This window comes from Uranotaenia lowii, chromosome 2 (genome assembly GCF_029784155.1).
Source record: "Uranotaenia lowii strain MFRU-FL chromosome 2, ASM2978415v1, whole genome shotgun sequence".
In the NCBI taxonomy this organism is placed as follows: Eukaryota; Metazoa; Arthropoda; class Insecta; order Diptera; family Culicidae; genus Uranotaenia; species Uranotaenia lowii.
In genome coordinates this window covers 205,534,967-205,560,527 of record NC_073692.1, presented here as the reverse complement: position 1 = coordinate 205,560,527, position 25,561 = coordinate 205,534,967, and the positions used below count along the sequence as shown (strand labels likewise).

Here is a 25,561-nt window from a genome sequence, read left to right as displayed (position 1 = left end):
TTCTTTACATTTATGGAACACAATTTATTGTCTAAACTTTGAGTACAAATATTGCATCGATTCATGGTAAACGCGAAAATAAAATATTGTAATGTCTGAATGATAGTCGATTTAAGTACATATTTCTGTTTCAAACAGCAAATCCATGAAAGGTGTATAAAAAAGGTCACTTTCACTCGTCATTTATGGTCAAACAAAATGTTAACGAACAAAAAAAAATAAACTCCTTCACATCAGCCCTTCGTCACCTCATACTGACTTTTGGCTTGACTTAGTTGACCTTCAGGTCGGTGGACTTTTCCTGGACCCAGAAGACGCCTCCGTTCAGAGCGATGGTACAGGTCATCTTGACGTTCTCGCTCAGTCCCTTCGGGGCGACCCAGTTGAAGGAGATGCTCTGAGGGGCGGTCGCGATCTTCTTGTGAGTGACAGCCGACTGTGGAAATATATGATGAAATTTGGAGAACGTTTTAGTAGAAGTAAGTTTTAATCTTTGTTCTTAAGTCAAGTTTATCTGTAGAACAAGGGAATACAGATGGAGTTTTTACGAGCAACATGCGCGCTGTTGTTGTCCCTGAATTATTGAGTACGAGATAAATGAGGGTTTTTCCTTTTTTTTGCGCAAGAACAGGTTTTGCTGATAAACAAGTCTTTAGAATTAAACCTTCTGCTTGAGTGTGATTGACCATATTTTTCGAGACGATTAATTAGCATAAACCAGCTGCGATCCTACCGATTAGTCACGAATATTGCTTGAAAATTAAACTTGACGAGCGAGATCGCCTAATTATTCTACTCAACAAGTTAGAAAACTGAATCGACTTACCAACTTGGAGTTACCGCAGTCCACGGTCTGGATGTAGTTGTTGTTTGGTGGGACATCGAAGGATCCAACCGGGGTGTTGCCCACTCGAGCCTGACACAGCAGTCCTTTGATCGTATCCTTGGCACTGTTTCCTTGGACGGTCACCGTCACACCTTCGCCGGACTTGATTCCCTTCTTCGAAAGCAGGATCTGGTAAGGGGCCGGGGTCTTCTGTGGGTCGGTGTGATGCTGTGGGACCATATCGTCACAAGCAGTGTCTGGAGCTCCGGCCGAGAAGGACAGAACCGGACCGACGCACATGGCTAGAGCCAAGAGGACACAAGCGAAACGGGCAGCCATTGTTGCTGAAACAAAAACAATTTTTTTGTTAAAAAAAATCGATTTTTTGTTAAAAACACGACCATAATTCAGATAAACCAAGAACCCACAAGAAATCGATGTGACATAAAATGCAAATAATTCTTCTAAGACCGCCGAACATGCTGACCCAACCACATCAGTAGAGTTCTGGTTAACCTTGCGTCTTGACCCAGATCTTGGTTTGCAGAATATGAAAACATATCTTAAGCTGGTTTAAAGCATGTTGCAAGTGTCACAGCTGTCTTGGCGTGATTAGTTGCACTCGAGATTTGCATTCTATGACATCGCCTACACGACATGTCTTTCCTACGTTACTGAAATTGGATTAGTGCTGAACTAAATTGTGTATTTTGATTATCATTATAAAACAAAAAAAATATTAATTCAAAATTGAACCTAAGCCATTGAACTGTAAATGACCAATAAGAGACTTTTCCAAATCACAACATGGGGTCAATCGCATTTGAAAGAATTTTTTTTTTTGAAAATGCAATATCTAAACCTGACGTTATAACCTTCTACTGTTCATATTTGCCTTAAGGAACTCATCTTAGGTTACTTTTCTTCATTATGTTTTTGATTGACCTTTCGTAGTTTTTATCAGACATAATAAATACTTCCGGATGGAATCAAGTCGTATCGAGCTAGCAAATAGCCATATCGGACCATAGAACAGAATAGTGTGGAGGCCAAAATCCGTGCTCGAAAGCTATACGATCAGGTGCTGACCAAGTTCGACGGGTGTCTTCTGATGGACGATGAAACGTATGTCAAGGCTGACTTCGGGCTAATCCCAGACCAAAAATTTTACGGTTCAGGGGACAAATTTACACGAAAATTTATGATTTAACAGGGCATTTGCAGCTGTGGCAAAAAAAAACGAAAGCTTTCGTTACAAATAAAGACAATGACGTCGGAACTTTACCAAAAGGAGTGTCTCCGAAAACGAATTTTGTCGCTCATTCGATCCCACGATCATCCCGTAATGTTTTAGCCAGATTTGACAAGCTGTCATTACAGCAAAGTCGTTCCAGAATGGTATGCAGAGAAAGGGGTTTGTTCCAAAACCTTAAGCCAACCAACTGTCCCCAGTTCCGCCCTATTTAAAAATACTGGGCAATCATAAACAGGAAACTAAAGTCAAAGGGAAAGGTTGTCAAAGACATTCATTAGATGAAGACCTGGTGAAATAAGACAGCTAAAACGATAAAACGTGTTTCAGAAAACATTCGAGAATTCCTTCGAAACCGTGACAAATAATTTTTTCCGTTTTTTTACTTTAAAGTATGAAGAAAACGCTACATTGGTATACAAAATGATCTCGAATTCAATAATAAATAACTGCAATACAGGCAATTGTTTTTGTTCCAATTCTATCCCAACCAAGCTTTAATCTTGGAGCAACACTGCAGCATGGTTGTTTATTTTAATACTTTAGAGGGGATCAGATGGCGCCTCTTTGTTTACTTTAGTCTCTTTAGTGTTCACCAAAATAAATTTAACGGAATTAAATTAACTTCAGTTATTGATTCCACAATTGCAAAGGCATTGCTCGCTTAATCGCCAGTTTCATTTTTCAACCGTCAACCGGTTCTAGCCAGTCTGGCCAAAACGGTCAGCTAGAATTCATCTTCCCGCGACACAGGTTTACGTTAATGAATCGATATTAAAATTGGTTTTGGGTCAATGCTACGTAAAGTTGCCGCCACGCTTATGCATATATTATGCATACGACAAAAGACCATCGGATTTAAATTAATGCTAAACTGGCGTCCGTCGCTCGATGAAACAATGCTGGACCATGCGATGCGTCGTTCGACTTGAGATGATTGTTTTATGTTAGCTGGCCCTAGCTAGTAACTGTTACTAGATAGGTGGTCTAACTACCTGTCAATTGAAACGTAAAGTGTGTGAGAATGAAGATTTAGTAATAATGACGGCAAACTTAAATTCTTTAATCTGCCTCCCGATACCGGCAATCAGTGTTCTACCGGTTATTCATCATTTCCGCAAATCATTAGAAGAGTCAATTGGCTGTATTATAAAGGCGGCTAACGAGTTATCATTAATTTGAATCTTGCCGGCGGCAAGGTGGGAAACTTTTTTTTGTTGTTAATCGTTCGGAATTTAACAGGTAGTCCTCTGTACCCAAAGTCAGATATAGAAAATAGCTACATAATCTTACGCTTTAAGCATTGCACGGTTTTTGTTATAATTGGTAGGTGTCAGTGACACTGAGCTGATAAAAGAAAGGTATTTTACGGTTCCAAGCGAATTGTCATCGCCACTCAACACGTTTTCAAATTACAATTTTTGACGGCTCTTATGCTCCAGATCATCAAAAAATTCTTTGGAAATCATTTGAAGACAGAATCAGGCCCGGATTGATCCGGAAGCAATCGGGGGGCCGGGCAATTCTACATACATAAAAAGAAACTGTAAAGAGTTCGTTATATTGCCTTCAAATAACCATTATGTCTGATATCCTCAAACAACAATCCATCACGTGCAAACATTGCGAAAAAATTATCACCTATTTGAAAAATTAAAAATGCTGGTTAGAGTTGCTAAAAGCTAAATTAAATTCATAATTTATTAAATAACTATCACCACCCAAAAATCTCTGGATCAGAAAAAAATACAGATTGATATTAAAACTTTTTTCATTTAATTATGCATCACTTGGTATGAGCTTCATCGAAAGCAGAATAAATATTGCCTTCATGACGACTGGAAGGTATCATTAAGACTTCAGACAAAGAAGCTAAAAGAAAAAAATACAACAGAATTAAATTCAAATTCCATCCAGAGAGTTCAACAGGAAAATTCAAAACTTTAAATCGTATTTTATTCAGACCCACAATACAAAGTATACAAAGTAATTAAAATCGTACTATCAAATTACAAATGAAACTCAAACAGAAAATTGAAAATCAAAGTTACAATCAAAGGAAAGCAGGAATTACATTATTTATACATAATTTTAATCCAAATGTTTATTTCACTTTCATATATCACAATCACAAAAAAAATCGTGTTCATATAATGTGTTGCAATGTTTTAAATGTAATGCGAATAAAAACTTAAAATAAAAATCATTTATTTATTTGGAGAAATAATGTTTGGCTAGCGAAGTAGACAATGTGCAACTCGAGACCCCATACACCCAACCTTCGGGTAGTGGTCATATCACCTCTTGTCTGCAACTCCGATTCTCTACCTCCCCGTGGTGCTAGCTGGGGTGCGAGCAACCTTAGCGGAGATCGGGTACCCAACCCCGGTGGATGCTTTGGTCGCATGCAGACTGAGTCAGGGGGCTTCGTACGCGTCTGTTCTCCATGTCAGGGGCGGCGTGCGGAGTGCAACAGCGTCCTGGTGGTGTTCGGGACCCAAAACAGCAACATCACGACGGTCCTCCTGCGAGATAGTGGGGTTAGCTGCGGGCCTTGCGAGCCTGTGACTACAAAAAACATAAGCAACGAACAACGAACAACAAATTTCGGATGGAAATCGGCAAAGACCCACGCGACGAAAAGGGACTAGCGATTGGAAACTTGGAACATGGAACTGCCGATCTCTAAATTTTGTGGGCAGTACCCACGTGCTCTCCAACGAATTGAAGAGCCGCAAATTCGACATCGTAGCGCTGCAGGAGGTATGCTGGAAGGGCTCCACGGTACGAACGTATCCAGATGGTCGTGCCATCTACCAGAGCTGCGGCAACACACACGAGCTTGGAACAGCTTTTATAGTGATGGGAAAGATGCAAAAGCGCGTGATCGGGTGGTGGCCGATCAACTCACGAATGTGCCGGTTGAGAATCAAGGGCCGGTTCTTCAACATCAGCATCATCAACGTGCACAGCCCTCACCTCGGAAGTACCGGTGACGACAAAGACGAATTCTACGCGCAGCTGGAGCGTGAATACGACCGTTGCCCAAAACATGATATCAAGATCGTCATCGGGGATTTCAATGCTCAGGTCGGCCAGGAGGAGGAATTTAAACCGACAATTGGAAGGTTCAGCGCGCACCAGCTGACCAACGAAAACGGCCTTAGACTTATTGATTTCGCCGCCTCCAAACGAATGGCCGTACGTAGTACCTTTTTTCAGCACCGCCTCCCACACAAGTACACCTGGAGATCACCGTACCAAACTCAATCACAGATCGACCACGTTTTGATCGACAGCCGGCACTTCTCGGACATCATCGACGTCAGATCCTGTCGGGGTGCCAACATCGAGTCGGACCATTATCTGGTGATGGTGAAGATGCGCCCAAAACTCTCCGTAGTGAACAACACGCGAAACCGGCGCCCGCCTCGGTTAAATATCGCGCGACTGAAGCAACCTGAGGTCGCGGCAGACTACGCGCAATCGGTCGAAGCAGCGCTGCCGGCAGAGGGCGAGCTTGACGAAGCCCCTCTCGAGGACTGTTGGGATACCATCAAAACAGCCATCAACAGTGCTGCGGAGAACGTCATCGGTTACGTGGAGCGACCTCGACGGAACGACTGGTTCGACGAGGAGTGTAGGAGGGTGATGGACGAAGAGAATGCCGCGCGGGCGGCAGTAGTGCAGAGAGGCACCCGTCGAAATGTGGAAAATCACCGACAGCGGAAGAGGCAGCGAGTCCGACTTTTCCAGGAGAAAAAGCGCCGCCTGGAGGAGGAGGAGCTCCAGGAGCTGGAGCAGCTGCATCGTTCCCAAGAAACACGAAAGTTCTATCAGAAACTCAACGCATCCCGCAAAGGCTTCGTGCCGCAAGCCGAAATGTGCCGGGATAAGGACGGGGGTATCCTGACGGACAATCGTGAGGTGATGAAAAGGTGGAAGCAGCACTTCGATGAACACCTGAACGGCGCACATGCAGGAGATCAAGACGGTGGGGGAAGGTACATCGCCGGCGTAGCCAACGACGAAGACGAGCCACTCCCAACGATGAGTGAAGTTAAGGAAGCCATTCGCCAGCTGAATAGAAACAAGTCGGCTGGGAAGGATGGCATCGCAGCTGAACTCATCAAAATGGGCCCGGACAGGTTGGCCGATTGCCTACACCGGTTGATAATCCGGATCTGGGACATAGAACAGCTACCGGAGGAGTGGAAGGAGGGGGTAATATGCCCCATCTACAAGAAGGGCGACAAATTGGACTGTGAGAACTACCGAGCGATCACTGTCCTCAACGCCGCCTACAAAGTGTTGTCCCGAATCCTACTCCGCCGCCTAACGCCACAAGCAAACAGATTCGTGGGAAGTCATCAGGCCGGCTTCATGGAGGGACGGTCAACGACTGACCAGATATTTACATTACGGCAAATCCTCCAAAAATGCCGGGAACACCAAGTCCCTACGCACCATCTATTCATCGACTTCAAAGCCGCATACGACACGATCGACCGTAACGAGCTATGGAAAATCATGGACGAGAACGGCTTTTCCGGGAAGCTGATCAGACTGATCAAGGCGACGATGGATGGAACGCAGTGCTGTGTGCGGATTTCGGGTGAATTGTCGAGTTCATTCGAATCTCGCAGGGGGCTTCGACAAGGTGATGGTTTATCCTGCATGATGTTCAACGTGGCGCTAGAAGGTGTTATTCGACGAGCGGTGGGCGAAATGCGGGGCACGATTTTCAACAGATCCAGTCAACTTATCTGCTTTGCCGATGACATTGATATAGTCGGCAGATCATCTGCGGCGGTGGAGGAGATCTACCGCAAACTGAAACGCGAAGCAGGAAGGATTGGGTTGATGATTAATACGTCCAAGACAAAGTACATGCTGGCCTGCGGATCCGAGACCGACCGAACCCGCTTGTCCAGTAATAACAAGGTCACGATCGACGGCGACGAGCTGGAGATAGTCGAAGACTTTGTCTATCTCGGCTCCCTGGTGACCGCAGACAATGACACCAGCCGTGAGATCCGGAGGCGAATTATTAGCGGAAGTCGTGCCTACTATGGACTCCACAAGCAACTGCGGTCGAGAAGACTTAGCCCTCGCACGAAGTGTAACCTGTATACGACGCTTATTAGACCGGTTGTTCTCTACGGGCACGAGACATGGATATTGCTCGAGGAGGACCTGCGTACACTCGGAGTATTCGAGCGACGAGTGTTAAGAACCATCTTTGGCGGCGTACAGGAGAACGGAGTGTGGAGGCGAAGGATGAACCACGAGCTCGCGCGACTCTACGGCGAACCCAGTATCCAGAAGGTGGTGAAGGCTGGCCGGATACGCTGGGCGGGACATGTTGCGAGAATGCCGGATGACTGTCCTGCAAAACAGGTGTTCGCCACGAATCCGGTAGGAACAAGACGAGCAGGGGCGCAACGAGCAAGGTGGTTAGACCAAGTGGAGCGTGATCTGGCGAACGTGGGGTGCCCGAGAAATTGGAGAACGGTTGCCATGGACCGAGTGAATTTTAGGAATTATGTTCGTCAAGTTATGTCGTAAGACGGAATACTATGTAAATAAAATAAATAATGTTCTAAAAAAATTAAGAAGCTTTTGTCAAAAATTCTTCTAAATGTGACAAAAGTTACCTTCAAAACAGTAATTTAGAATGGAAATCAAATTTTCAAGACAAAGAATAATAAATTTGGAATAAGATTGGATTGAAAATATAGAAAAATTCATGTTTAGAGAATAGCTCAATAAAATTCGCAATTGAACTTTGAGAGCGTTTTTTTTTCTATAATTATTATTTGAGAATGATCATTTAGTAGAGGATAAGTTAAAAAATGTACATCAGAATCAAAAGTATGAAATTTGGGCTTGATTAGTTTCAATCAGAATTTCAAATCTTAGATTATTCATACTCATACTTATATATTTCCAGGTGTTATTAATTTTATTCCCGACAAAGCCCAAGAAAAATAACTTTAAAAGGATTTTAAATGTTTTTCTTCACTTTCTTTACTTTTTCAAATTTCTTCAATTTTTTTTTTCAATAACTGATTATTTCTGTATTTTATTTATTTTGCAAAATCTAAGAAAAAGTGAATCTATTCCTCGTAAAAGTCGTTACATTTTGATAAATTAGAAGAAAATACTTCCTTATCATAGAATAATGCTTTGCTCGCTACAAAGATCTGGAATATTTTTTTTATTCAATAAATAAGAGAAATTGATGTACTATTTATTACAGGGTATCCATTCCAGGTTCCCCATATTTATTTGGACATCCCTGGTTTTCAAAGTAAAGTGGACAAAAAAAGAAAATTAATGACTAAATTTTAGGCTCAGTTTTTCTGTGCTTGTTTTATCCAAATTTTTTTTGAGTTTGAACAGAGATTTGAACGCTGCTGACGTGTTTCGGTAAAAAATATGAAAAGTTTTCGGTGTTTTCCTCAGTTTTTTAGATTTTTTGTTTGAATTATCATCGAATTCTGCTAAGATTTGTTCGGATTTGATGTTGCCCCTATACTGCCAGGAATTTTTTTTTCGATAGTTTATTGACGTTTTAACCTCAGAGGTCTTTCGCGTCCATTGCTAGGTATTGTGAAAATCTGTTCAGCCAAAAATTGCGGGAAAAATTCTGTAGGAGCCCGTTCAGATACCATGTGGACAAAAAAATTAGATTTTTGACCTCCTCCTCCCCCTCCGTGGACAAGCGTGGACATTTGACAAACCCGTACCCCGTTTCCCGGATATCCACGTGAACAGACACGTGTTATTGAAATGGCTAATTTTGAAAAGAAAAGACCAATAAGCGTTTCCTGATATATAACAAGTTTAAAATTTTAAAATTTATCATATTTAGCAATTGCTTTCAAGTGGCTACTAATTGTTTAAACTTGAACTGGAAAGCTTTGCAATTTCAAGATTTTGATTTAAACATCTTAATATTTATTCACCTTTAGAAAATATTTTTTAAGGTAAGTATGTCCACGTGGACATGACCCAAACCTCTATCTCCCCTCTTTGCGGACACGTGGTATGTGAACGGCTCCAAATGCTTATGCCCTTAACTTGAAGTAGAGTGAAACTATTCGAGATATAATTTCCAGGGGGCCCCTGACCTAACATTTTAATTCAAATTTTCGTTTTCTTTCCTAGTTCCATAGAACTTTAAAGTAGTTTTAATTTTAATTCTACTCGGGGGCCCAGACAATTGCTCCCATTGCCTCCGCCCCTTGAATACGACCTTGGCCATAATACAGATGAGGCCCTCAGATCCAAAATAGTGCAAAAATAGTCGATTTTGTGAATGTTAAACGATTCTTCATATTCCAAACATTTTTTAATGGTTTTATCCAAATTTTTAGAGTTTTTGACATATAATTACAAATTTTCGAAAAATGTATGGAAAATGGACACACACTACAATATAAAAGCGTTTTCTCGAACTAAACTTCATTGCACTTCTATCCCTTTGGCTCCAAATGCTTCAAGTAACAGTTGTTTCTAAAGGAAAATAAATCCTGGTGCCTAAAACGTTTAGGAGATGACTTGTTTCAGCGAGTTGTAACCTAAACACTTAATATATTCTCCTCCCTTACTTTTCAAGAAGGAGACGAATGATTTCTATCCTCCTTATAAAATTATTCTGAAATAGAAATGATCAAATTTACAATAACTAGGGGACAGTTTATGTTCAATTTTCATACAAAAATTAAAAATTAATTTTACGGTTTCAAAACTAAAGAAAATCGAGATTTTTATGGATGGATGATTTAATGTAATTGTTTTTCGCAGATCAGTGTTTATTTTCTTCAAACGATGTTTTGATTGATTCTACGTTTCGATGCTGATTGGCATCTTCCGCAGAGAATTCTAATAATTTTATTGATTTTAATTTTTCTAAATTATGTCTGTTAATCTATTCCTCTACTTACAATCTATCAATCTGCGTGAAATTTCTGTGCTTATGTGAAGCTTATTGTCCACTTTTTTTCCTCTCTTATCGTCTCTTTGTTTCTGAACTTACTGTTAAGTCGAATATAATTAATTGGTTTTAAACTACACTTTTTTATTAAGATACACACTTTTGGATCTTTGTATGGTTTTAATTTGTTGTTCGACCGGGAATAATTTTTGAGGTTATGTATTGGCTTTTCGGTCTTATCAGGTCAATTATAACACTTTTTATATGTGCTTCATCCAACGTTTCGAATTATATTAATTCTTTATCAAGGAACTAAAATTAAATACAGGAGCATAAAACATATTTTCTCATAATTAATATTAACATCAATTACTCACTCGGACATTCGTGTTATTGTCCAAAGCAGATGCACTCCTACAGCGTTCATCAATCGTTGGGATTCTGGCTATAAATTTTGAATTTGAATTCTCATTTCATGTCGGAAGTGAGGAGGAAAGCTTGCGTGTGACTTACGTGCCCAATATTCTGGTATCGGCCAGGGCGTCGGCGCCTACTCCGTCGTTTTGGAACACGTCCGTGGCAAAACTTATATCACTCGACTCACTGTTTGTTATTATTGTTTGAGTTTTCGTAGCGTTTTCTTTACCGCCAGAACCCGGATTCCATGAGTGCTTGCGAGTGTTTGCTCTCCCGTCTGTGTCGCGCACTTAAGACGGATTACCCGCATGTACGCATCGGCACCACACAAAAGCACACGATACGCAGCCTACTGCCTGTGGTCAAAGATCCGATATCGCCAATCGATCGCTCCAATGTGGTCTACCATATCCCATGCGCAGGTGCTCCCGAACGAGATGAAGAATGCTCCAAATGCTATGTTGGGCAGACCAGCTATAAACTACAGACTAGAATGTCGAAACATAGATGTGATATCACCAAATTGAAACGCATATTAGCAACAGGGGCCACAGCGTCAAACCCCAGCATCAGGGAACTGCGGCAGTCAGCTGTTGTTGAACATTGTTTCGAACAGGAGCACATGTTTGACTTCGATACCCACAGGCCATTTTAAAACCTTGAGCAAGCAATTTCGCGCGTAGGGTTGTGTTCAAAGCCGTAAATTGGGGTTTCTACTCTAAACGTGCATCAGTCCAGTCAGCTGTTTGAACCGATTGCACATATACACCTATCCAATCATGAGTGTAGATAAACACAACTTCAACCAGGCCAAATAACATAAAAATTATCTTCGGCCATTTCGTTTCCGTTCTTTGTTGCAGCAACATCGGATAATAAAATAGTAAGTATTTTTGGATCATTGTCGATTTTGAACGCTTATCGTCATATTTACATTTTCCATTTCAGCAGACGGTGAAAACGGAAGCTTCGTGGGTAAAATTTAGAAGGCAACGAATCCAGGTGCAGTGATTGATAATAAACATTCGTCGCACCGGAAGGGGCCGCATTTCTTGTGCTTGTCGTACTTCCCATCCCCCCCCCCCCCCTCTAATGGTTCTACTAGAGCAAGACTATCGGCTGTGGAGATGGACAAGCTGCTGCCGAATTCGTAGCTAGCTCCGACAGCCCTCTGGTTCCGAGATTCTGCGACATCTATCTCCACAAAAATTATGATCCGCTGGCGGAACGGGTGTTGAAATTATGTGCAAAATTGTAGAAGAGCTTTTTTGAATCAATAAATATAATTGTAAGCATGTTGATTAGGTGAAACAGGAAATTGAAAACTCATTTCATTGAATTTTGAGAACTTCCCTTGATTTTCAAATTCTAAAAATGCCACCCACACATATGCAATATTTTTTTCAATGCACTCATACATAAGCACGAACGGAGCATACCAATACTAACAAACCATGACAGATGTCAACGAGGGCTGTCACTCTGAACCGGGAAAACCATTTCAAGTAGAATCGGTTGGGCCATTTAATGCTTGAATTCAATAGGAGGAATGCTTGAAGAATGCTTGGAATCCAAGCATTCCAAGCATTCATTTTGTTAAGCGGGTAAAGCCACCGTCCTAGACAGTTGCAACAAACACCGTAGGCACCTAGAGGTACCCGAAATGTGCTACATACAAAGTACCCCGAATACCGTCAACATCCAGAGCGACACAGACGGGAGAGTAATCTCGTACGGCGGAGTGTTTCACTCTCTCGTAAACACTCGCAAGCACTCATGGACGCTGGGTTCTGGCGGTAAAGAAACCCGCTTAACAAAATGAATGCTTGGAATGCTTGAAAGAATGCTTGGATTCCAAGCATTCTTCAAGCATTCCTCCTATTGAATTCAAGCATTAAATGGCCCAACCGATTCTACTTGAAATGGTTTTCCCGGTTCAGAGTGACAGCCCTCGTTGACATCTGTCATGGTTTGTTAGTATTGGTATGCTCCGTTCGTGCTTATGTATGAGTGCATTCAAAAAAAATATTGCATATGTGTGGGTGGCATTTTTAGAATTTGAAAATCAAGGGAAGTTCTCAAAATTCAATGAAATGAGTTTTCAATTTCCTGTTTCACCTAATCAACATGCTTACAATTATATTTATTGATTCAAAAAAGCTCTTCTACAATTTTGCACATAATTTCAACACCCGTTCCGCCAGCGGATCATAATTTTTGTGGAGATAGATGTCGCAGAATCTCGGAACCAGAGGGCTGTCGGAGCTAGCTACGAATTCGGCAGCAGCTTGTCCATCTCCACAGCCGATAGTCTTGCTCTAGTAGAACCATTAGAGGGGGGGGGGGGGGATGGGAAGTACGACAAGCACAAGAAATGCGGCCCCTTCCGGTGCGACGAATGTTTATTATCAATCACTGCACCTGGATTCGTTGCCTTCTAAATTTTACCCACGAAGCTTCCGTTTTCACCGTCTGCTGAAATGGAAAATGTAAATATGACGATAAGCGTTCAAAATCGACAATGATCCAAAAATACTTACTATTTTATTATCCGATGTTGCTGCAACAAAGAACGGAAACGAAATGGCCGAAGATAATTTTTATGTTATTTGGCCTGGTTGAAGTTGTGTTTATCTACACTCATGATTGGATAGGTGTATATGTGCAATCGGTTCAAACAGCTGACTAGACTGATGGACGTTTAGAGTAGAAACCCCAATTTACGGCTTTGAACACAACCCTACGCGCGAAATTGCTCGCTCAAGGTTTTAAAATGGCCTGTGGGAAACGCTACGAAAACTCAAACAATAAATACAAACAGTGAGTCGAGTGATTGGGATTGGGCCTGCTAAAAAGAATAAAGCTAGCTCTTTACTCTTACACAGATTTCCATAAGAATGACAGCTAATCGGAGTGAAATTGGAGTGAAAGCTATTGCTTTCTCTGTTTAACACACGAGAAATCGTATACCGGGATTGCGAGCGCGCCCATCGCCCATATAAGTTTTGCCACGGACGTGTTCCAAAACGACGGAGTAGGCGCCGACGCCCTGGCCGATACCAGAATATTGAGCACGTAAGTCACACGCAAGCTTTCTTCCTCACTTCCGACATGAAATGAGAATTCAAATTCAAAATTTATAGCCAAAATCCCGACGATTGATGAACGCTGTAGGAGTGCATCTGCTTTGGACAATAACACGAATGTCCGAGTGAGTAATTGATGTTAATATTAATTATGAGAAAATATGTTTTATGCTCCTGTATTTAATTTTAGTTCCTTGATAAAGAATTAATATAATTCGAAACGTTGGATGAAGCACATGTATGGTTTTACCTGATCGAACTTTTAAAGCGATATATTTTTGAAAATGGCTACCAATATGGTTATCAGCCTACTTGGGACATGATGATCTCTTTTGGTCTATGTGTTTTGCGATGATTTTTGACGTTTTTTTTGGACTTAGTTTTTCTCTGTATGTTTGGATTTTGAGAGAGTTGAAGTTGGATGAATAGGTTGCGCACGTATACCCCTTTGGCTCTCAATGCCTCGAATAACAGTTATTTCTAAAGGAATTTTTATTTCCTGGTGCCTATAAATGTTAAGGAGATTACATGTTTCAGCGTATTGAACCTTAGCACTTAATTCAATTTGAGGATCAATTTAAGCCTGCAGCGCATAACATTTCACAGGTTTTAAATTTTTCCATACAAATTTGGGGAAGTCTAGTGTGTATCCTATAAAATAGTGTAGTTTAAAACCAATTAATTATATTCATATGTTCTCCACAGTAATTTAGACATATTAAATAAAATAAATGAAATTAATAGAATTCCCTGAGGAAGATGCCAATCAGTATCGAAACGTAGGATCAATCAAAACATCGTTTCAAGAAAATAAAGACGAATATGCCGAAAATCAATTATGTACATTGAAAAAAACTTTTAAAAAATCTGGAATAAACGAAAAGCTAGCTGAACGGTTTTGGTATATCCAGGAAAACGATACAAAAAAAAATCTTATCAATCAAACCAACTGTAATGAGTTTTTACAAAATTATGACATCTGAGTCGAAATTCTCTTTTCAATTTACAATTATCACAATCTTTCAGTTTGAATCTAAATTAGCTTGAAATCTGATTTTTTTAATTTGAAATTTGAATTAGAAATCTGAACCTGAAAAATGAATCTGGAACTTTATTATTCCGTGAATTTAATTTCGGCATTGTATTTTTTTTAATTTAAAATTTATAAACCTGTAAGCTGATTGCCAATCTTCACATCTGAATTTCGAATCTGCATACCCAATCACCATTTTTGATTCCCATTTTCAGATTGTTCCCGAAATCTGAAATCGGATTTCAAATAAAAATTTTTCACAAATTATTATCCCAAGTTAATTTTGTGGGTGTTTCTGCTTGCATAATATGATTTTGACATTCACAATTCAAAACTAAAATCTTCAAAGAAAATGAATACATGGCGTCTTCAGAACTATTTTTTATGCATTAGACATACCATTATTTGTCCTTTTTAACCTTCTGATGAATGCTATTAGCCGTTAGGGTTTTATAAACCCGGATCACTATTTTGGCTGTATCATCAAAACTGCTGAACAGATTTTCATAAGTTCTATAATTTTGGAATCATCTACATGTTCACTGTCTATTTATGAAGAAAAAAGTTTATCATAATTTGGATGGCTTCTGATAATTGAAACACATTATCAGTCTCTCAATTATTAATTTATCCTTTTCAATTGCTGTATGCTTTTGAACAAGTTTCAATTGTGATAAACATTTCATCCGTGGATCGCATTTCGATCCGAGCTGGGATAAAAAAAAGTAACGAAGCCTCAAAAAATGAGCAAACATTCTTCACTTTTTAATGCATGACTTGGTTTAAATGAGAATAGTAATAATTGATTAAGTGAAATAATATCATTTGAATTCGAATAACACCACTGAACAGTTTTGAAGCCGTTATTTTGAATCTTTTAAAAGTTATGGCCCACAAATTTGAAAAATAATTGTTGAAATTGTTGATTTACTTCAATACGATTTTGTGAATTTCCTCCAAACATTGTTCATAAGGTGCAAGAAGATGATTGTGATCGAATGTGATTTAAAAAAATGTTACAGTGTAACCCACGTCAATCACCTCGCATCAATAGCCTTTAATCATTTCTTAAATATCCCAAACTACGGTCAAATATTTGCTAGAAACTAATTGCCGATAACCCCTAAAAGGTTGAATTCTTACGGTTCATATTTCAAGACTCTGTTCAATTCTGCTAATAATTATTCAAAATAAATCGTGCCTATCATTCACTTGGGTACAACTTGAATGACTTAATTTATGCAACGCATATGTAACAACAGGTAGCGCCCAGATGTTGTTACAAGTCACCAGTAGTGTAATTAAGGTATGATTCGCCAGGCTTTTTGAGGTGGAGAGGCTCGGCCGTTAGAATATATAACCTTTTCGTTTAAATCGAGTGACTCAACTCTACTAGGGGAAGAAGGGTGGGTGGCACCGGTTTCCCATCACTGCGCTGGCTGTAACAATATCACGGAAAGCTACATTACTTAGATTCCTCCGGTTTGTTGGCGGGAGATTCTGTTGCACAGAGATAAAAAAAAGCCTTACCAGGTGTAGCTTCTCTGAACGACTCAGACTTTGTTCATACGCTGACGCCTCAAGTGGTTGCCCGACAATGCAATGAGTGGGGTTGAGAATCAATCTTCCGCATTTACTGTTTCACGATCTGTGATCTTAGCTTGTCGATAGAGCGTGGATTAACACATAAAAATAAAACACACGGTAAATGGCGACAACTTGAATTACCTGACGCAGCAATAATAGATGGAAGAAAGACAAAAAAACACGCAAAGCCACCTTCCTACAACACTTAGGAACAACTTATCAACGCGAAACTCATTATGATAGTGGTTTTATTCCGTGTTTGTTTCCTTGATCTGCCGGTGACAAAAAGTGGTCATTCATAAGGCTCCACGACTCTGCCCTGGCCAGAGGCGTATAGGATAAAGATAAAGACAGCAATTACACTACTGGTTTCAAGATTGATTTGATGTATCGGAATTTTTTTATTGGAAATTTGCAAAAAGGCCAATACCTATCTATTTTAATTTGACACCTCTTTAAGTAACAATACGTCAGCAGCCTTGGCCTTGGCTTAGAGGCGTGGCCGTAAGTCTTCTAAGCCAGAGGTCATGAGATCGAATCTCGCTCATGGCATACATAGTATTTCTTCTGGAGGTTGGTGGTTTAAGCATTTAAAGAAAGTTAGTTGTCACTTCTGGAAGTTTGTACGCTTGAAACTTTTAAATATGTTAAAAACATATAACCGAGCCTACTCACATAAGCATAAGGTTCATTCGAACGATGAAATGTGTCAACGAAACCGAAACACCTAATTTGCAATTTAAACTAACGTCCTTCCGGTTGGCTAAACCTTCAAGAATCAACTCTGAAAATTAGAAGAAGAAAAACTTGTTTGCGAAGACACTGCCTCAGGACATTTCCATAACAAAAAATAGATACCTAGACAGAAAAAAAACCAGCCACACAAGTCCACGGTCAGGGATGCAACTTTGAATATCATAGCTCAAGATTTATTGGCTCGCTTCACAGTTGCCATCGATCCCAAATCTTCAACGGGCGAATCGAAACTTGACTGGGCGTTTTTGCCATTGAAAACCAAAAGCTGGTGCCGGTTTCCATCAAGGTCACTGGAACGCCGATAGATCTATGTCTGCTGACGCAAAACATGTGTAGGATATCCCATACCAAACCCGACCGCAGACTCCTTCTGATGGATTGGGCTGCGAATTTAGTAACCAGTTTTTTTTCCGATGAGATGATTTTTGGCAAAAAAAAACAGATTTATTGTTTCGTTCCATGAGTAGTTGTTCTACGAAGCAGAACGAAACAGGATTCACCAGTTCAGCTTTTTTGTTCTAAATGGTTATTAACCTTAGGTGGGGAATACCCAAAAAAAACTGCCAAAAGGTTACTGAACGAAACCAGTTAGATTTGTCTAAGTGATTATAAACTGCTTTCGCGCTCAATGGGGTAACTTAAATGTTGAGAATTGTAAAAATAAACTTTATAATTTTTTTGTTTGTCAATGCGCTCTGACAATTTTTTAAACCTAGTTGAGAAAATGCTTTCAAATTTTGCCATTCGAGCTAAGTAAAAGCTCTCCATACCATCATACCATACAGCGCATTGCTTTCTGAATTTTGTAAATTTTATTTCTACTTTTGTTCTTATTCGTTTTCTTTTACAAACCCTTGCACATGCGACAATTAGGATCAGTATCTGATAGTCTTTAATGAACAAGATTTGATCAACCACAAAATGTTTGCGTGTTTAGCTCATCGTCAGTTTTGGAAACATACATTTTTTTTCAGCCAGCTTTTATTTTGGAAAATTGCTTATTAAAGTAACACTTTCGACAAATATTGTAAACCTCTCATTGTCAATATTGTAAACCTACATTTAGTTTCAACGAAACTACGAAAACGAAAAATTTAGGTGGTAGGTATTTATTCTTAGGGTCGGTTTTCGATGTTCGTTAATTGGGACAAAAGTAATGAACTTGTATAAGACCCATTCCAGCGTGACGTCATAACGTTTGCAATACATTTTTTTGGTATATTGTTTGTAGATTTTTCAGTTCATATCGCACATTGAAATAAAAGTTATAACTTCTAAGGTATTCAATTTGCTACAATTTGAAATCAAACGTGTTTTTATTGAACAAATAGTTTTTAAAATATAAGCAAAAGAAATCGTGACGTCACAACGCACCACTTTTTGCGCTTTTCAATTTTTTTTACAAAACCGCATATGTCTGCTCTTCTATTCGATCAAATTAGATGAAAATTTCAGAAAAGTATCATTTCATTACAACCAACAAATAGCTGTTTTATTATTTTTTTTTCAAATATTGATTTAAATTTATTTTAGAGCGATTCAGTTTCGTGACGTCAAAACGCGCCATTTTTTAAGCACGGTTTTGCAAAGCGTTGTGACGTCACGAAATTTTATGGACATGAATAAATCAAAGTATAATTTTAAAATTAATGCTTAATGTACTAAGAATACCTCAAAAAATAATGTTATTTGGTAATGATTTATTCCCAAAAAATTAAGGACATTGAATCTAAAAGGCCCATATAAACAGATAAGGTTTGCAACACTGCGCACATCAATTTTATTCGAAATTTATTTGTGCGATCATGTTAATATTATTAAAAAAAAAATCTAACGCTAGGAAATATTAATTCTAAAAGGCGTTGAAATGTGTTACTGAATCTTTTAAATATTTAATTGCAAAGGAAAGGAAAAACAAATGATAATTTCAAAATCCTGCGAATTATAAAAAGCTAATGAACACTAAAGTGCTCAAATCAGCCAAAGCTTAAATAGATCTCAGTCAGGCCTAGCACAAAGTCCAGTGCTAAATTTGGGGGATCAGACCACGGAAATAGATGGCTCAATGAGCCTAAAATTTGCATGGAATTATAAGAAACTTTGCTTGGAAGAAACATGAAAAACTAGTTTTGCACCAATTCTGAAGTCCCTATCGGGTGATTTGTTTTTATTATAGTATTTATTATATAAGCTTTCGTTCTGACAAATAGTTAATCCCAAAGTCCAATTTCGATATGGTAGAAAAATATATTGAGTTTCGAAATAAGCTTCTGATGGGTCAATTAATGTTGATGGTAAAATGAAATATTGTCATAATTTAAGCTTTAAAACACTGAAATTAAAAGAAAAATTGGTGAATAAGGACCAAAACTATTGGTGAAAAACTGTTTAAAAGGTTTTTTTGTTCATCCCAAACAAATTCCGCTTAGTTCTATACAAACTTAAGGCATGACATAGAACCCTGTGCTAGTAACTTCATATTTAAATTTTGTAATTCAGAGACTTTACTCTTCGTGGGATTTAATGTGAGTACGGGGTTCGATTTGGATTTTCTAGCAACATTCTTTGAGGTGGAAGTTCCAATAAAGGACTCTTTTATAAAATAATTTTTTGAGAACTTCATTTTCCTTTAAAGTTTTTTGAATTTGTTCGAAAAAAAATGTTTATCAATAAAATGTACCAAGTTCGAAGATTTTTTGAATCTCGTTGCATTTATTGCATAGATACTTAGTTATTTTGTTTGAACATAATGTTAGCAAGTAATAGATGCTATTAGCGCGTTTTTTTCATTTATTGAAGCGCATTGTTGTGTAAAACTTGTTTTAAAGAAATACTATAACAGAGTTTAATTTTTTTTCTGGGATTTCCATCCTGTCGGATGATCTCAGACTTAAAGAATGTTTTTATAACGATCATTTTCAAGAAGCAAAATTTGTTACCCACTCAATGGTAGGTGATTCAATCAGACCAATTTGACATTTGACATTTCCATTTGTTCTGTTTTCCAGCTCTGGGTTTAAACAAATCTCATCAAAAACTGGGCTGATTTGATCAACAATGTCGATTATAGGATCCAAATTGAATTTCAAAATCATACTTCAACTGAACGAAACAACTGCAACGTATCAGTATTACTTAAAATAATCATGATGAAATTCCGTTTTTCGTAGTGAATGTCTTGTTTTTTATTTAAATCTCGTTTTAGCAAGACAAAAAAAATCAATCTTTTTTTGGAACCTTTAGGAAGTTTTTTCGAGATGATTTATCAAAAGGTCTAGTTCATTCGCCAGTAAACTGTTTTACAAGTTTTCAAACAAAGGGGGGGGGGGTCACTGTTTCAGGGCATTTTCAATTATTTCTGGCCAGTTCAATACCATTAAAGGTTAATTTTCCTGTATGTAAGTCCATCGCAAAGGCTTATTTTAATTATATAATGACTTTCTAACAAAAAAAAGTTGACTTTTATGGAGTTGTTTTACTTGAAATTGTTAGAAAATTGTTTAATTTGATGAATTAGCTTAGCTTGATTAACTATTCACACCCACCTTTAATCGTACAACCCGAAATGCATGATTAAATCCCGGCATTCGATTTCACAATTGACGACCAAAAATCCGGGCAATATCTGGGCAAATTTTGTAACAATCCAGAAATTACTCAACAAAAATCAAGAAAAAAAATAGAAAACTAAATTTTTTTTCATCAAAACTCATCGACAGATTTTAAATAGTATTTTAGGTTTTCAAAAAAACTTTTCTTGATTATTTTTATGAAACTTGCTTAAAAAATTCGTATTGCAGGCATAAAAAAACAACACAATTTGTTTTTTTTTAATTTGTCAAATAGAGTAAATAAATCCGGGCATTTTTTCAATAAAATCCGGGCAACCGGGAAGGACCGGACTGTTCCCAAATTTTTATTAAAAATCCGGGCAATCTGGCAACCTTATATTAGCAGATCATTCACACTGCACAAAACGACCACGTCCTAGTAGTCAATGGATAGATTGAAAAAGAAAAGAAAAAGGGATGAAAGATTTATTTTGTGCTTTAGGATCGAGGTTACATCTGCATCCTAGCTAAATAATTTTGGTAAGGAGTGGGGTAAAAGGAATTGATTGGGAAACACTTTTGACTAGTGCTACGGTGAACCATAGACATTATTTTCTTAACTTTTATTAGTTCCTATTGAAAGCTTTAAGTTCATAAGAACAAGTTGGGCTTGTGGTATAGCTCAGTTGACAAGTCTGTTGCTTCCTGAGCCGAGTGCGTGAGTTCGAGTCCAAGAATAAACATCGAACACAGTTGTATCGAATGGTGGAAAACAGAAGAAAAAAACAAAAAAAGCGCTTAAATGTCAAATTGATCTGATTAAATCACCGACCAGTGAGCAGGCATCAAATTTTGTTTCATTACACAGTAAATTTTTGCCTCGGTTTCCAGAAAAAAAAAATTGCTGGAAATGTTCAGCAATCCAATTTTTTGCTGGAAACCAGCAATCGGTTTTCTGATTGCTGGATTTTTCAGCATTCGGTTATGTTCTTGTCATTTTTTCTGAAAACCCAGCAATCGGATTTCAAATTGCTGGACTTTCCAGCAAGTTATCTAGTTTGCTGGAAAATCAGCAATCGAGTTGTCGAATTGGAGTCTGTTTTCGTATGCTGAAAAAGGTGAGAATTTATTTCACGAAATTTGAATAGATTAATCAATTATTCTTATTTCCTCTATATTATAGCAACCATGATATGCAGACATCAAGTCAAGGGTGAGTTTTCATTGGATAGGTAGATATTTCATGAAAGATACTAATCAAAACTCTATTTCAGGTGGTCAACACTTTGGCACAAAGCTTCCGCCCCAGAGCAGGCCGGTGCTGGTATATTAAAAAAAATGTTTTGGAAATAAATACTCACACAATTGAAAAAATGAAATAATTCTTATTTATTGCTCATCATAGGCACAGCCAGTATTCAATACTTAGGTAATTTCGAATTGAAATATAAATTTGATACGAAATACAGCCGAATGTTTTGAAAGAAATAGCTGGTTTCCAGCAATCTGGATTGCTGATTTCCAGCAATTTGAATTGCTGGAATCCAGCACTAATGTTTGCTGATTTTTCCAGCTATTCAAATTGCTGGAAATTTTGCTGGAAAGCCAGCGGGACAAAAACCAGCAAAAATTGAGGTGTAGTCATCCCAATTTAACACATTTTGAACAGTGTTCCAAAAATTGGAATAACTTATAATATTTTCAACAGATTCTTAAAAATCATCATCCTTGTTAAGCGAATCGTGATGCATGTATCTGACAGAAAAAAAAAATTTGCTCCTAGATGACAATTTTATGTGGTGTTGTTCGTATGTCAATTCTATACAGAACTTTTAAGAGTTTTTCTAATTAAAACTGAATATTTCTGAAAAGAAACTTTTAACGTTAAAGCTGAAGTTATTTGCCAGCTATTATGTGTATAAATTCGAAATCGATATCTTCAATATTATTGGTATATCAAAAACAAACATTTTTCATTTTAACCTATAGTCGACCCCTAGACCCAGAGAGAAAGACGTTATCAAAAAGCTTCGTTCAAACCTTATTAAAAAAGTTAAGTTTCTGATCCAGCACTAAGATTTTTGAAATATATTTTCCTGATATCCTTTCCGTTTTCGAGAATTGTATCGATGGTCAGCTGTTAAAAGTACAGAACTGTCCTATGTTCAAGAAAACAGGTCTTTCAAACGGGTATATGCAAACCCGAAAAACCATCAAGTAGGTAAGAGTTTTTTAAATAAAGATCATGTTTCAAAAAATCCGATTTATATTGATAACCATAAGACGAAGTGTTCTTTGAGCTCGATTTTTCTGTTCAATTTCTGAAGTTTACAATTTTAGTTAGAAAATGTCGTAGAAAAATATTGTTTTGTCGAAAATTAAGCGTTACTGTTACTCCATTATTTTCAAATTTTTAGTACTGAACTGAACTTTTTACAAAATTCTAAATTTATCACTGTCCACAAGTAATAATAATACTATGAATATTTCTAACATCTGTGATTTTTTTTTTGTTCACAGCAACTGTAGCGAGAACAATGGACAGTATTGATCCTTTGTTCAATGTATCAAACGTATGAAACTTCCACAAGTTTTCTTGTTTCGTGACTGTTTCAATCATGGGATTTCCGTTGTCGGTAATTGTTTCACGATTTACACTTTTCACAAATTATCGATCCCACGGAAGGTGTTAATTAGAAATAAAAACTTAATTACTTATCAAGTTAATCACTTCAATTGGTCAAGATCCCCGTGGACTTGTACTTTCATAAATTCGATTCTCGAATGCAAATGTAAAATTCCCGTTTATTTTCGTCACCTTCGACATCACGGACTATCACTGCATTTTAATTGCTCCCAGCAACAGGTGTTCTATGAAATTATTCTCTAATAACACACCTCACCGACATCAAAACCAGTAATTTAATTGACCCTTTTTTTATCACTTCACTTACCTGATTAATGATTGTCGAATAAAATAGAATTAACGTAAAGCACTCTACACAAAGGCCGGTTGGGGTTTTCTGGAATTGATCCTCTCGAATCGAACTCACAAGATGCTGTGAACCGGCAACGGCAATTCGCACGGGCTTTTGTTCAACTCGGGCGAAATTGATCGCGCGCGCCTAAACCGGCAGGTTTCGTGTCGTGATAACTTCGCTAACCTATGAGATATTTAGGTGTTTCTGCATGAGATCGTATAAGCAGATCGAAGCTCACCTGTTCGATGAAGGTTTGATCGATGCCGGTTGTCTTGCGACTTGATCGACTCAACCCGCTGGAGCTTTTACCGAGCTCGTTCGGATAGCTTTCAATTTATGAGAGCTTTTAACCCTCTGAGGGTAGAAGTTGTAAAAATAATCTTCGGAAACGTACTTACATTGACCATATCAGCAATGAAGAATTTAATAAAAATTAAATTACTTTCAGACATGAATATCCTTATAAGAACAGTAAAAAGGCTGAATATGGATAGTAATACACCCATAAAAGAGGTTGCAAAAATCCAATGTCTATTTAGCAAATCTCTGTGCCGAAAATGTGCTGAAAAATGTTAAGTACCACAAATAATATGATTGGAAAAGGACTAAGACTCGAGCTCCCAAGTAAAATGATCATGACCACTATACTCAGGCGAAACAAGAAAAACATTTTATGGAAAATTCATCCTATTGGATAATTCATAAACAAAAAATAGTGATAGTCGGACTCACTACATCATTTAATCTCGGCTAATAAGAAATAAAGTTGATTTTTTTCGTTTGATTTGTCAATTATTGTGAATAAATCCACCCTTTTTCCACAAAATCCGAGCAACCGGGCCGAACCGGTTCTTTTTCAAATTTTGTGTTGAATATCCGGCCGAGTCCGGATGAAAACTGGACAATCTGACAAGCTCGTTTCAAACCCATAGGGCGCACCTGTTATCGTTCGAGAATCATAGAACAAATAGATAACTGGCCTAGTAAACATGATGGTAATTTTCATTTATCATATTTCTTATAAATAGCTCGTAGATAATTATCCGGTTATAACCGGTCGCACATTTCAACTTATAATATTGTCGAAAAAAAGTTTTTTTCAAACATAATACCAGCAAATCACATGTCTTGTGAATTTTGCGAATTAGATGGGACTTTCAGTGACTTCAGAGAAATGTATCAGGAGCCACTTTAATTTTGGAAGACAACTATTTTTAGGTCATTCGCGACTTATATTAACGATTCGTTTGGTGCGGATTGGTATTGCAAAACCTATCTGGTGCAACTATGCTGGAAGATTACACCCGGGCTTGATTTTACAACCATTGGCTCGAAAGACATGAACGTTGTACAGGACACGAACATTTTTATGTCATATAATAAGGACACTAAATTATTGATTTATCTCATGTAAAATGTAAAACAAATTTTTATCCATATCCATATACATAATTTCTATGCCATTTAATGCAACATTTTCAAACAAAGCTGCTTATGATTTACTTTAACCATTTTTCAACCGTTCCTGAAATTTGTACCCGTTACAGTCCCTGGAGTGTCAATTTGACACTTCCGACTGAAACCAATATATCTCACTTGTTTCTCAACCACAAAACATGTAAAAAGTGGAGTAAAAACCATACTTTTCAATCAACGAACCGTCACAATTGTTCAAATCACACCAGATAAATAAAAAAAACCCGATTTAATACACTTAACAGTGGATTGTAGCCTTTCTTTCAGTCTATAAACTATATTTGGATACACATGACACAAAATAATAAATATATGATAGATTTATAAACTCTGAATAATGATTAAATTATTTCGAACGTAGTAAATCCTTAATGAATTTAAAAAATTAAGATTTAAAATTTTTCAAAAGATAAAAGTTTTTTGATATAATTATAATTTTTACATGAAGAATAACATAATTGTAAACTAATTGAACATTTTTGAATGATTGAATTCTGGAATATCTTGTATGAGTCTGTTTCTATGACATTATGATCTTATATCTATAAATTAGAAGAGGTCTAAAAATAAAGAGTATAATTTTAATTTTTGTCGATTATGTCGCTTTGGTCATTTTTTCTTTTTCAAAAATAAATAAATGGAAATTTGTTGTCA

General features: G+C 37.8%; 1 protein-coding gene across 1 annotated transcript; it reads right to left on the bottom strand.

Annotated features, from left to right (window-relative positions):
- LOC129748670 (putative defense protein Hdd11) lies at positions 1-23,559 on the bottom strand. Its single transcript, XM_055743344.1, has 3 exons — positions 23,405-23,559; positions 827-1,170; positions 1-436 (listed from the first exon to the last, which is right to left on the bottom strand). The coding sequence occupies exons 2-3, from the start codon at positions 1,163-1,165 to the stop codon at positions 272-274; spliced, it is 504 nt and encodes a 167-aa protein (XP_055599319.1). The 5' UTR covers positions 1,166-1,170; positions 23,405-23,559; the 3' UTR covers positions 1-271.
- Positions 23,560-25,561: the final 2,002 nt, after the last annotated feature.